The 13,114-nt window shown below is 35.0% G+C and overlaps 1 protein-coding gene across 2 annotated transcripts in view; it reads left to right on the top strand.

The window, feature by feature from the left end:
- The window catches only part of SRBD1 (S1 RNA binding domain 1), a 231,931-nt gene that overhangs the window by 196,077 nt on the left and 22,740 nt on the right, over window positions 1-13,114 (top strand). For both annotated transcript variants that reach the window (XM_068565019.1, XM_068565020.1), the window contains exons 17-19: window positions 886-992; window positions 2,075-2,251; window positions 5,327-5,509. In XM_068565019.1, the coding sequence (XP_068421120.1) occupies window positions 886-992; window positions 2,075-2,251; window positions 5,327-5,509 (467 nt within the window). The remainder of the gene's footprint in view (window positions 1-885; window positions 993-2,074; window positions 2,252-5,326; window positions 5,510-13,114) is intronic.

Below are 13,114 nucleotides of genomic sequence, written 5' to 3'. Positions count from 1 at the left end.
CTCCATCGAATCTGAATGAGATCCTTGCCGGGTACAGTAATCTTGGTTGAAGGTTCTTCCCTTTCATCACTTTAAGTATATCATACCACTCCCTTCTGGCTTGTAGAATTTCTGCTGTGAAATCAGCTGTTAACCTTATGGGAGTTCCCTTGTATGTTACTTGTCGTTCTTCCCTTGCTGCTTTCAATAATTTTTCTTTGTCTTTAATTTTTGCCAATTTGATTACTATGTGTCTCGGTGTGTTTCTCCTTGGGTTTATCCTGTATGGGATTCTCTGTGCTTCCTGGACGTAGGTGGCTATTTCCTTTCCCACGTTAGGGAACTTTTCGACTATAATCTCTTCAAATATTTTCTCTGGTCCTTTCTCTCTTCTCCTTCTGGGTCCCCTATAATGCGAATGTTATTGCGTTTAATGTTGTCCCAGAGGTGTCTTAGGCTGTCTTCATTTCTTTTCCTTCTTTTTTGTTTATTCTGTTCCACAGCAGTGAATTCCACCATTCTGTCTTCCAGGTCACTTATCCGTTCTGCCTCAGTTATTCTGCTATTGATTCCTTCTAGTGTAGTTTTCATTTCAGTTATTGTATTGTTCATCTCTGTTTGTTTGTTCTTTAATTCTTCTAGGTCTTTGTTAAACATTTCTTGCATCTTCTCGATCTTTGCCTCCATTCTTTTTCCGAGGTCTGGATCATCTTCACTGTCATTATTCTGAATTCTTTTTTTGGAAGGTTGCCTACCTCCACTTCATTTAGTTGTTTTTCTGGGGTTATATCTTGTTCCTTCATCTGGTACATAGCCCTCTGCCTTTTCATCTTGTCTGTCTTTTTGTGAATGTGGTTTTTTGCATGTTCTTTACTTTTGATTCATGTTTGATCTTTGTCTTTTCAGCACGATGTGTCTCAGACTCTACTTAAGGCAACACTGGATAGTGTTGTAGAAGAATGTGTCAGCTTTGTGGGAGTGGATATTAACATCTGTTCAGAAGTTTTGTTAAGGTGAGACAAGAAGTCTGTGGCTGAACATCACAGAATCTTGAGTTTTACTGGCTATCCAGTTCAAACTCAGCTAGAGCAAGGGGACATGTGTATAAAGTTGTCAAGTATAGAAAATCTATGAGTTCATACATTGCTTTAGGTAATCAGTCAGAGGGGAAGGCATCATTTAAGAAAAGAATTATAACAATTCATGTTATTTTTAATACTGGAAATCTAATGTGAAGAACATATGGTAACTATCGAGTGCATTAATGTCGCTAATAGAATTTAAATTAGGTTAACATGGAAAAGAGCTGTTTCCCACCACAGTAGAGTAGATATTTTTCACTAGTTCAGTCTCTTGCTTACATCTGTCAAAGCTGGCAGTCACCAAAAGATAAATCCTGATGGTTCAAGGTATGGTTACCATATTTTTACCTTGATTCCACAAGTCACATCTCAAAATCTTCATTGTACTGTAATCATGTCTTATATGTTCTTTTTTTTTCCCCTGTGGCTATAGAAGAATTGCTTTTTTGTTCCTAGTCTTGCATTTATTATACAACTCTGCTGATGCAGCATGAAATTCTGGACCTCTGGAAAAAATCTGGATCTTTCTGCTTTGAAATTGGAATAGCAGAAAATATCCCTTGCATTGTAAGGTGTTGCTTTTCTACCACAGCGACAAACATTCCATAATGCCATGTATGGAATTCTGTAATAAAATTAAGATTCTCTAATTAACACCAAGCCAACTACGTAATGATAGAGTTTTTATATCATGAATAAGTATCTTTCTGTAGTTCAAGGCTTTACTAATGAGAACAGGCTGATCAAAAAAATAGAATAGTACAATGCAGCTGTAGCTATTGTAACTTCTACTGCTAACTCACTTTGTAAGCTAACCAGGAATAGGCAGAATTATTACTTGATTCAGAAACACAAGGAATGTGAATAGTGTAGAGACATATGACAAGATGTAATTGCAGTTGCTTTTATGATGCAAATGTTTTATATCATTGTCTTTTCAGATGAGATCTTTTCTTTCAGTACTCTTAGAACAATTACATTGGCCACATTACTCATTTTGTTTATTTTTTTAGGCATATTGCTGGACTCAATGCCAACCGAGCCAAAAATATTATTGAATGGCGCGAGAAAAATGGGCCATTCATCAACCGAGAACAGCTGAAGAAAGTTAAAGGGCTAGGTCCAAAATCTTTCCAACAGTGTGCTGGTTTCATCAGAGTCAACCAGGATTATATTCGAACATTTTGCAGGTCGTTATTGAAGTGTACACTGTCTGTTCTATTATCAACCTCCTCTCTTTCTGTTACCCATCCTTCTCACTGGCATAAATCCTAGCTGTCTATTTGTTCATTCCTTCATTCAATATGTGTCAACTGTCTAATCTTTGCTAGGTACTGGGAATACAGCAGTGAGCAAATCAACAAATTCCCTGGCCTCATGGAGTTAAATTTTAATGTATGAGACAGACAATAAATAAACTAGTAAAAATAAATAGTTTCAGATGTAATAAGTGTTATAAAAATTAAAACAAAGCAATATGACACTGCCTTTGGGGAGCAATAAACTGCTTTATATGAGTTATTCATTGAAAAGATATTTGAGCTGAGTTTTGAATGAAATGAAGGAGCCAGTCACACAGGGATCAGAAGAAGGGCATTCCAGGCAGAGCAAACAGTACATGTGCAACATCCTAAGGCAGGACCAACTTTGGTGTATTCCGGAAATGAAACTAAGGCCAGTGTGATTGGAGCACCACAAGTAGGAAGGACTGGTATAAGATGAGGTAACAAAGAGGACTTCGCAAAGACCACTTCATACTGACAGCTTTTACCCTAAGCATAGTTGGGTTTCCCTGCTCCTTCCTCACTGAAAACTGGCCAAAGCATTAATTATCAGATGTGTCGATTAAGAGCTAAATCCTTGCTTTCTAATCCTGTAGCACAAATGCAAAGAAATTTGGTAAGCTTCTTAGCATTTTGTAATCAGGAAAGAATGGCTTTTATGTATTTGCTTCTTTGGGACTACCTGATTCATTCATGTGTATTTTTTTCTTTTGACAAAGTTATAATAATATTTTTTTTTTCCTGGAAAAGACTAAGGAAAAACCAGCCCCACTGGATAGTAGAATTTATTATAAAGCCATAGTAATTAAGCAGTTTGGTTTTGATGTAGAAACAGGTAGAACAGAATAGAGTCTGAAATACATCAAACCCAGAGGGAATTTAGTTTATGATAAAGATGATATTTCAAATAGTTGGAAAAATTGATTAATTATCCAGTAAGTAGCATTATGACAACTGGAATTTTGTATGTGTAGGAGAAGCTACAGTCCTAACCCATACCTTATACCCAAGTAAATTCCAGATGGATCATACACTTAAATGGAAAAAGTAAAACTGTAAAAGTACCAGAAAAAAACATGGGTAAATTTTGCAGACCGCTGGAGTAGTGGAAGTTCTTTCTAAGTAGACCACCAAACCCAGAAGCAAAAAAAATTGGATTTCTTACTTTTTGTTTTTTTCTAACACTTGGTTAGAAAATTCAAACAGTATAAAAAAGAATAAAATGAAAAGGGCACCTCAACTTGTCACTTCAAAATAATTTCTTATATATTGCTTCCTGAAAATAAATTTATGTAAATTAATAATGTATTTGTTATTTTTAAATGCATACAGGAGTCATGCTATACAACTATTTGAAACTTGTTTTATTAGTTTTCAGTAATATATCTTGGATCTCTTTCCAAATATTACATATTGATTTATATATTTATATCATTATATATAAATTATCATTTATATATAATGCCTGCACAGTAATTTATAGATGGACTGTAATTTAATCAGTGCCCTGTTGATGAACATTTGGGTTGTTTTAAAGCCTTAAATTTTTTCAACTGGTAATGAAGGACTTGAAGATTCATGACTATTATATCTACTTGATAGGTCATACTGTTATTCAGAATGACTCTTGCTATCTCATTGAATGTTTTTTACTTTGAAATCTGTTTTGTTTGCTGGCATTGTTGCTATATCTGCCTTTTCAGAATATGCTTGGTATTTTTTATTTTCAAACTTTCTATGACATTCAGTTTTTTATGACTCTTACAAACAAGTAGATTTTCTAGGTTTGCTCAGTCTTATTAATACATTCACATTTATTATATTTATTGATGTGTTTGGACTTGATCTTCCCTCTTATTTTATATTTTCTCTTCATGCCTTCTGATTCTTTTCCTTTCATGCTGTTTGTTGGATTTATCAGTTAACACGTTTTCTCCCTGTTTCTCTTCTTGTCTTCCTTACTCATCTTTATCTCCTCTTAGTGATTTCAGCTTGTATATCTTGCTTTTATTCTTCTGGTGATTATCTTTAAATTTGATTTGGATTGGTCTCTGGAGTTAATAGGTTTCTCTGTCCTCCTCCTGGAGAAGACTAGAACCTTAGGTCTCTTTACCAATCTTCCTCCCTTCAACACTATGTGCTATGGTGAGATGATCTGGGATTTTAGTTTCAGACTGTGTCCTTTTAATATATTTTCTACATTATTCATGAGCAGTTATTTAACCTAATAATTTTTTAATGGTTTCTGTGCTCATCACTGTTTCTTGTAGCCCACATTATCATTTTTCGTGAATTCATTGTTTTTGCTGGAGTATATACTTAAGCTCTTTTCAGAGAGGGTATATTATATGGGTTGTACTTCAGTCCTTACATGTCTGAAAATGATTTTAATTTGAATGCTACTTTGGCTAGGTATATGATTCTAGATTCAAAATCATTTTGTCTCAGACTTTTAAAATATTATTCCACTGTGTTCTGGCATCTGATGTTTGTCAGTGACAAAACTGATGCCAGTTTGATTCTAGTTCCTTTCAATAATCTGTTTTATTTTTCTCTCTTAATTTTAAAAATTATATTCTAAAGTTTCCCCATGATATGTCAAAATGTCTTTTTCATTCTTTTCCCATTCATTCTATTTTATACTCAGTAGATTCCTTTGGGGAGCTTTTTCTTCACCTCTGAGAAATCACCTTCTCCTCCTTATTTAATTAATTTTCCTCCATTTCTCTCTGTTCTCTCCTAGAATGCCAGTTATACAGACAGAATCACTTAAGAATGTTTTTGGCTTTAAGTAACAGAAAACCCTATTAACAGTGTTTAAACTAAGTGGTAATTTCTGTGAAGTGAATGGTCAGAATCTGGTTGCTGTTTGTGTATATTTGTATGGCAGAGAAATAAGCACATTTTTAATTAAAGACTCTTTTCTGCCCACCCCCTAACCCTCCCCCGCCCCGCCCCATATGTTGTTTTGAATGGTTACAGTCATCAGCAAACTGAATCTGCAGGCAAAATGCAGGGAGTTGCTGTGGCATCTTCAGCAGGTGTTGAAGTCACAAATGAGAAGCAAGGCAAGAAGAAGAGCAAAACTGCAGTGAATGCTGTACTAAAGCCAAATCCTTTGGACCAAACTTGTATTCACCCAGAATCATATGACATAGCGATGAGGTAAGTCTGAGGCCCATGTAAGAGTTTTCTGTGTCCAGAGTGAGTTCTCTACAGCAAATGGCCTTTGTTTTGGCATAATGGAGACTTTAAAAATATGACCATGTTTAACATGACAACATTTTTCAGAAGTTCCACATTGCTGAGTTATGTGGCACATTATTTTATTTCAGTGAGGAATGAAACCATTATTCCTGGAACAATGTCAAGCTCATAAACCCTGGTCCTAATGGTGAAGTGTGTGTAATGGAAATAGCATGGCACTCTCCTCTGTTTGTTTTGGAAATTAACAAGACACAAATGACTAGCACCTGGCTTAAAGCTTGTGCTTATCTAAAGATAAAGCCCTTTAGTAAACAGCCTACTCTCAGATTTCTTAAGAAATGTTGCCCTGCTTAGTTATTATAGAGTTTAAGAAATGATGTACTTTTAATGAACATGCATTAATTAACACAGGGGGAGGTTTGAGTACAAGGGAAAGTTTAATATTAGACATTAAAAGAGAAAACTTTGATACCACATTTGATTAGTTCAAAATTAATTAGTTCAAAAACCGTGACTTCCTACATAACTAAATATTTTAAGGCTTTTAGTGAATTAAATGACAGTGAGTTTAAAAATAGTGGATATTTTAATTTTCATTGAATCTAAAGTAAGATTTTTAACTTGTTTTAAAAATAATTTATATTTGATTATTTTAAGAAATATAATTGTAATTTCTTTTAAAAATGTTTAAGATCGTAAAGACTATTGCACATTATAGAAAACTTAGAAAATAAAAAAGGAAGTAAAAGATAATATTCTGTCAACATCAAAAGCAGTCGTATCTGTTTTTCTCCCAACATTTTATTATGAAAAAATTTAACATAGGGAAAAGTTGAAAAAAAATTTTGCAGTGAATTCCTGTATACCCACATCCAGATTTTATCATTTACATTTTACTATGCCTGTTTTTCCACTTATCTACCCATCTATTTGTCCATGAGTCCATCTCTTTTTTTATATATATTTTAAAGAAAATTGCAGACATCAACACACTGTCAGCTAATACTTTGGCATGTATATCATTAACTAGAACTCAATAATTCCTAATTTTTTTTCTTTTGAAGTAAAATTCATATACATTTTAATTATAAGTGTTCAAGAGCTGAATTTTGGCAAATAAATAGCTACATCTGTGTAACCCAAACCTCTATCAAGATAAAAAACATTGCCATCATCCTAGAGCATTCCCTTGTACCTCTTCCTAGAAAATCCCTGCCTAGCCTCTCAGCACTAACCATATGTTCTCATTTCTTCAGCCAAAGATTAGTTTGCCTCTTCTTGAACTTCATGTAAATGATATCACACAGTGTACTCTTTTGTATAAAGCTTCTTTCAGCATGCTTATTTTTAATTCATGTTGTAACATGGATAAATATTTTTATTGCTGAATAATATGCCGTTGTATAACTATACCATAGTTTATTCTCCTTATTGAAGGAAGCTTGCCTATTTCCAGTTTTTTGGTTATTCCAGTTTTAGGTTATTATGAGTAAAGCTGCTATGAACAGTCTTGTATAATTTTTTGTTGTTGTTGACATTTTTTTTCATTTATCTTGGAAAATTACTTAGGAGAGGATTTGCTGGGTCATAAATCAGGTGAGTGTTTAGTTTTCTTAGAAACTTCTAGACTACAATCCAGTGTAGTTGTACCATTTTACACTTCACCAACAATGCTAAGAGTTTGCTTTGCCATCATTTGATGTTAGTCTTTTTAATTTTAGCCATTCTAGTATATGTGTGTATGTGGTAGTATCTCTTTGTGGTTTTAATTTGCATTTCCCTGGTGACAGTGAGCACTTTTTCATGTGCTTATTAGCCATTTGTGTAGCTTCTTTTGTGAACTATCTGTTCGTATCATTTAGCCATTTTCTAATTGAGTTGTTTACCTTTTTTATTATTGAGTTGTGGGAATGTTAAAAACATATTCTTTTTCTTTTTTAATAGATCTTTATTGGAGTATAATTGCTTCACAATACTGTGTTAGTTTCTGTTGCACACCAAAGTGAATCAGCCATATGCATACATGTGTCCCCATATTCCCTCCCTCTTGAGCCTCCCTCCCATCCTCCCTTTCCCACCCCTCTAGGTCATTGCAAAGCACCGAGCTGATCTCCCTGTGCTATGCTGCTGCTTCCTGCGAGCTATTTTACATTCGGTAGTGTATGTCGATGCTACTCACACTTCACCCCAGCTTCCCCCTCCCACCCTGTGTCCTCAAGTCCATTCTGTATGTCTACATCTTTATTCCTGCCCTGCAACTAGGTTCATCAGTACCATTTTTTTTTTTTTTTTAGATTCCATATATATGCGTTAGAATACGGTATTTGTTTTTCTCTTTCTGACTTAGTTCACTCTGTATGACAGACTCTAGGTCCATCCACCTCACTAAAAATAACTCAATTTCGTTTCTTTTTATGGCGGAGTAATATTCCATTGTATATATGTGCCACACCTTCTTTATCCATTCATCTGTCGATGGACATTTAGCTTGGTTCCGTGTCCTGGCTATTGTAAACAGTGCTGCAGTGAACATTGTGGTACATGTCTCTTTTTGATTTATGGTTTTCTCAGGGTATATGCCCAGTAATGGGATTGCTGGATCATATGGTAATTCTATTTTTAGTTTTTTAAGGAACCTCCGTACTGTTTTCCATAGTGGTTGTATCAATTTACATTCCCACTAACAGTGCAGGAGGGTTTCCTTTTCACCACACCCTTTCCAGCATTTATTGTTTCTAGATTTCTTGATAATAGCCATTCTGACTGGCATGAGGTGATACCTCATTGTAGTTTTGATTTGCATTTCTCTAATAATTAGTGATGTTGACCCATCTTTTCATGTGCCTCTTGGCCATCTGTATGTCTTCCTTGGTGAAATGTGTATTTAGGTCTTCTGCCCATTTTTAATTGGACTGTTTGTTTTTTTTGATATCGAGCTTCATGAGCTGTTTATATATTTTGGAGATTAATCCTTTGTCTGTTGTTTCATTTGCAAATATTTTCTCCCATTCTGAGGGTTGTCTTTTTGTCTTGTTTATGGTTTCCTTTGCTGTGCAAAAGCTTTTAAGTTTAATTAAGTCCCATTTGTTTATTTTTGTTTTTATTTCTGTAACTCTAGGAGGTGGGTCAAAAAAGATCTTGCTGTGGTTTATGTCAAAGAGTGTATTTCCTATTTTTCCTCTAAGAGTTTTACAGTGTCTGGTCTTACATTTAGATCTTTAATCCATTTGGAGTTTATTTTTGTGTATGGTGTTAAGAAGTGTTCTAATTTCATTCTTTACATGTAGCTGTCCAGTTTTCCCAGCACCACGTATTGAAGAAGATGTCTTTTCTCCATTGTATGTTCTTGCCTCCTTTGTCATAAATTAGGTGACCATATGTGCATGGGTTTATCTCTGGGCTTTCTATCCTGTTCCATTGATCTATATTTCTGTTTTTCTGCCAGTACCATACTGTCTTGATTACTGTAGCTTTGTGGTATATTTTGAAGTTGGGGAGCCTGATTCTTCCAACTCCGTTTTTCTTTCTCAAGATTGCTTTGGTTATTCGGGGTCTTTTATGTTTCCATATGAATTGCAAAATTTTTTGTTCCAATTCTGTGAAGAATGCCATCGGTAGTTTGATAGGGATTGCATTGAATCTGTAGATTGCTTTGGGTAGTATAATCATTTTCACAATATTGATTCTTCCAATCCAGAACATAGTATATTTCTCCATCTGTTTATGTCATCTTTGATTTCATTCATCAGTGTTTTATAGTTTTCTGAGTATAAGTCTTTCGCCTCCACAGGCAAGTTTTTTCCTAGATACTTTATTCTTTTTGTTGCAATGGTAAATGGGATTGTTTCCTTAATTTCTTTTTCTGATTTTTTCATTGTTGGTGTATAGGAAAGCCAGAGATTTCTGTGCATTAATTTTGTGTCCTACAACCTTACCAAATTCATTGTTTAGTTCTAGTAGTTTTCTGGTGGCATCTTTAGGATTTTCTATGTATAGTATCATGTCATCCACAAATGGTGACACTTTTACTTCTTTTCCAATTTGTATTTCTTTTTCTTCTCTGATTGCCGTGGCTAGGACTTCCAAAACTATGTTGAATAAGAGTGGCAAGAGTGGTCATCCTTGTCTTGTTCCTGATCTTAGTGGAAATGCTTTCAGTTTTTCACCATTGAGTATGATGCTTGCTGTGGGTTTCTCATATATGGCCTTTATTATGTTGAGGTAGGTTCCCTCTATGCCCATTTTCTGGAGAGTTTTTATCGTAAATGAGTGTTGAATTTTGTCAAAAGCTTTTTCTGCATCTGTTGAGATGATCATATGGTTTTTATTCCTTAATTTGTTAATGTAGTGTATCACATTGTTTGATTTGCATATATTGAAGAATCCTTGCATACCTGGGATAAATCCCACTTGATCATGGTGTATGATTCTTTTAATGTGTTGTTGGATTCTGTTTGTTAGTATTTTGTTGAGGATTTTTGCATCTATGTTCATCAGTGATATTGGTCTATAATTTTCTTTTTTTGTAATATCTTTTTCTGGTTTTGGTATCAGGGTGATGGTGGCTTCATAGAATGAATTTGGGAGTGTTTCTCCCTCTGCAATTTTTTGGAAGAGCTTGAGAAGGATGGGTGTTAGCTCTTCTCTAAATGTTTGGTAGAATTCACCTGTGAAGCCATCTGGTCCTGGACTTCTGTTTGTTGGAAGATTTTTAATTATGGTTTCAATTTCATTACTTGTGATGGGTCTGTTTATATTTTCTAATGCTTCCTGGTTCAGTCTTGGAAAATTGTACCTTTCCAAGAATTTGTCCATTTCTTCTTGGTTGTCCATTTTATTGGTATATAGTTTTTTGTAGTAGTCTCTTATAATCCTTTGTATTTCTGCGGTGTCAGTTGTGATCTCTCCTTTTTCATTTCTAATTTTATTGATTTGCATCCTCTCCCTTTTTTTCTTGATGGGTCTGGCTAAGGGTTTATCAATTTTGTTTATCTTCTCAAAGAACCAGCTTGTAGTTTTATTGTTCTTTGCTATTGTTTTCTTAGTTTCTATTTCATTTATTTCTGCTCTGATTTTTATGATTTCTTTCCTTCTACTTACTTTGGGTTTTCTTTGTTCTTCTTTCTCTAGTTGTTTTCAGTGTTGGCTTAGATTGTTTAGTTGCGATTTTTCTTGTTTCTTGAGGTGAGATTGAATTGCTATAAACTTCCCTGTTAGAACTGCTTTTGCTGCATCCCATAGGTTTTGGGTCATCATGTTTTTGTTGTCATTTGTTTCTAGGCATTTTTTTATTTCTTCTTTGATTTCTTCAGGGATCTCTTGGTTATTTAGTAGCACATGTTTAGCCTCCATGTATTTGTGTTTTATACAAATCTTCTTCCTGTAATTGATTTCCAGTCTCATAGCGTTGTGGTCAGAAAAGATGCTTGATAAGAATTCAGTTTTCTTAAATTTTCCAAGGCTTGATTTGTGACCCAAGATGTGATCTATCCTGGAGAATGTTCCATGTGCACTTCAGAAGAAAGGGTATTCTGCCACTTTTCGGTGGAATGTTTTATAAGTATCAATTAAATCTACCTGGTCTATTGTGTCATTTAAAGCTTGTGTTTCCTTATTTATTTTTTGTTTGGATGATCTGTCCATTGGTGTAAGTGGCGTGTTAAAAGTCCCCTACTATTACTGTGTTACTGTCAATTTCTCCTTTCATGGTTGTTAACATTTGCCTTATGTATTGAGGTGCTCCTATGTTGGGTGCATAAACATTTTTAATTGTTATATCTTCTTCTTGGATTGATCCTTTGATCATTATGTAGTGTCCCTCCTTATCACTTGTAATAGTCTTTATTTTTAAGTTTATTTTGTCTGATATGAATATTGCTACTCCAGCTTTCTTTTGATTTCCATTTGCATGGAATATCATTTTCCATCCTTTCACTTTCAGTCTGTATGTGTCCCTAGGTCTGAAGTGGGTCTTTTGTAGACAACATATATATGGGTCTTGTTTTTGTATCTGTTCAGCCAGTCTGTGTCTTTTGGTTGGGGCATTTAATCCATTTACATTCAAGGTTATTATTGATATGTATGTTCCTATTACCATTTTCTTAATTGTTTCGGGTTTGTTTTTGTGGGTCTTTTTCTTCTCTTGCGTTTCCCGCCTAGAGAAGTTGATTTAGCATTTGTTGTAAGGCTGGTTTGGTGGTGCTGAATTCTCTTAGCTTTTCCTTGTTTGAAAAGCTTTTGATTTCTCCCTTGCATCTGAATGAGATCCTTGCTGGATAGAGTAATCTTGGTTGTATGTTTTTCTCTTTCATCACTTTAAGTATGTCCTGCAACTCCCTTCTGGCCTGCAGAGTTTCTGCTGAAATATCATCTGATAACCTTGTGGGGACTCCTTTGTATGTTTTTTTTTTTCCCTTGAATTTAATTTTTGTTAGTTTGATTAATATGTGTCTTGGTTTGTTTTTCCTAGAGTTTATCCTGTATGGGACTCTCTGTGCTTCCTGGACTTGAGTGACTATTTCCTTTCCCATGTTAGGGAAGTTTTTGACTGTAATCTCTTCAAATATCTTCTCAGACCCTTTCTTTTTCTCTTCTTCTTCTGGGACCCCTGTAATTCAAATGTGGTGCATTTAGCGTTGTCCCAGAGGTCTCTGAGATTGTCTTCAATTCTTTTCATCTTTTTTCTTTATTCTGCTCCTCGGCAGTTATTTCCACCATTTTGTCTTCCAGCTCACTTATTCATTCTTCTGCCTCAGTTATTCTGTTATTGATTCCTTCTAGTGTATTTTTCATTTCAGTTATTGTGTTGTTCATCTCTGTTTGTTTGTTCTTTAGTTCTTTAGATCTTTGTTAAACATTTTTTGTATTTTCTGAATCCATGCTTCCATTCTGTTTCCAGGATTCTGGATCATCTTTACTCTCATTTCTCTGAATTCTTTTTCAGGTAGATTGCCTATTTCCTCTTCATTTATTTGGTCTTGTAGGTTTTTACCTTGCTCCTTCATCTGTGACATATTGTTTTTGCTGTCTCATTTTTTTTTTTTTTTTTATGAGTGGAATTGTATTCCTGTCTTAGTGGTTATTTGGCCTGAGGCTTCCAACACTGGAATTTGGTGGCTGTTGGGTAGAGCTGGGTCTTGGTGCTGAGATGAGGACCTCCGTGAGACCTCACTCCAGTGAATATTCCCTGGGATCTGAGGTTCTCTGTTAGTCCAGTGGTTCCAACACGGAGCTCCCACCACAGGAGCTTTGGCCAGACCCCCGCCTCATGAAGCAAGATCCTGCAAGCAGCATGCAGTGGCAAAAAAAAAAAAAAGAGAGAGAACAATAACAAAGTAAAAAATAAAATTAGGCTAGGAAACTAACAGATATGTTAGAAAGAATATAAAAATAAAAATATAGGTGAATCAACAACCGGAAGGTACAACAGTACCACAATAGTAAAAAAGAGAAGGAGGGAAAAGAGAAAAAAAAAAAGGCAAGGGGAAAGGCCTTGGTTGTGGAGGGCAGGGCCTAAGCAAGGGCAAGGTTCGGGTGGTGGGTGGGGCCTATGCTTAGGACCCA

The sequence above is a fragment of the Eschrichtius robustus genome, chromosome 15 (assembly GCF_028021215.1).
Source record: "Eschrichtius robustus isolate mEscRob2 chromosome 15, mEscRob2.pri, whole genome shotgun sequence".
Taxonomy (NCBI): Eukaryota; Metazoa; Chordata; class Mammalia; order Artiodactyla; family Eschrichtiidae; genus Eschrichtius; species Eschrichtius robustus.
The sequence above is the reverse complement of the archived record's forward strand: the minus strand, read 5'-3'. Positions and strand labels throughout refer to the sequence as shown.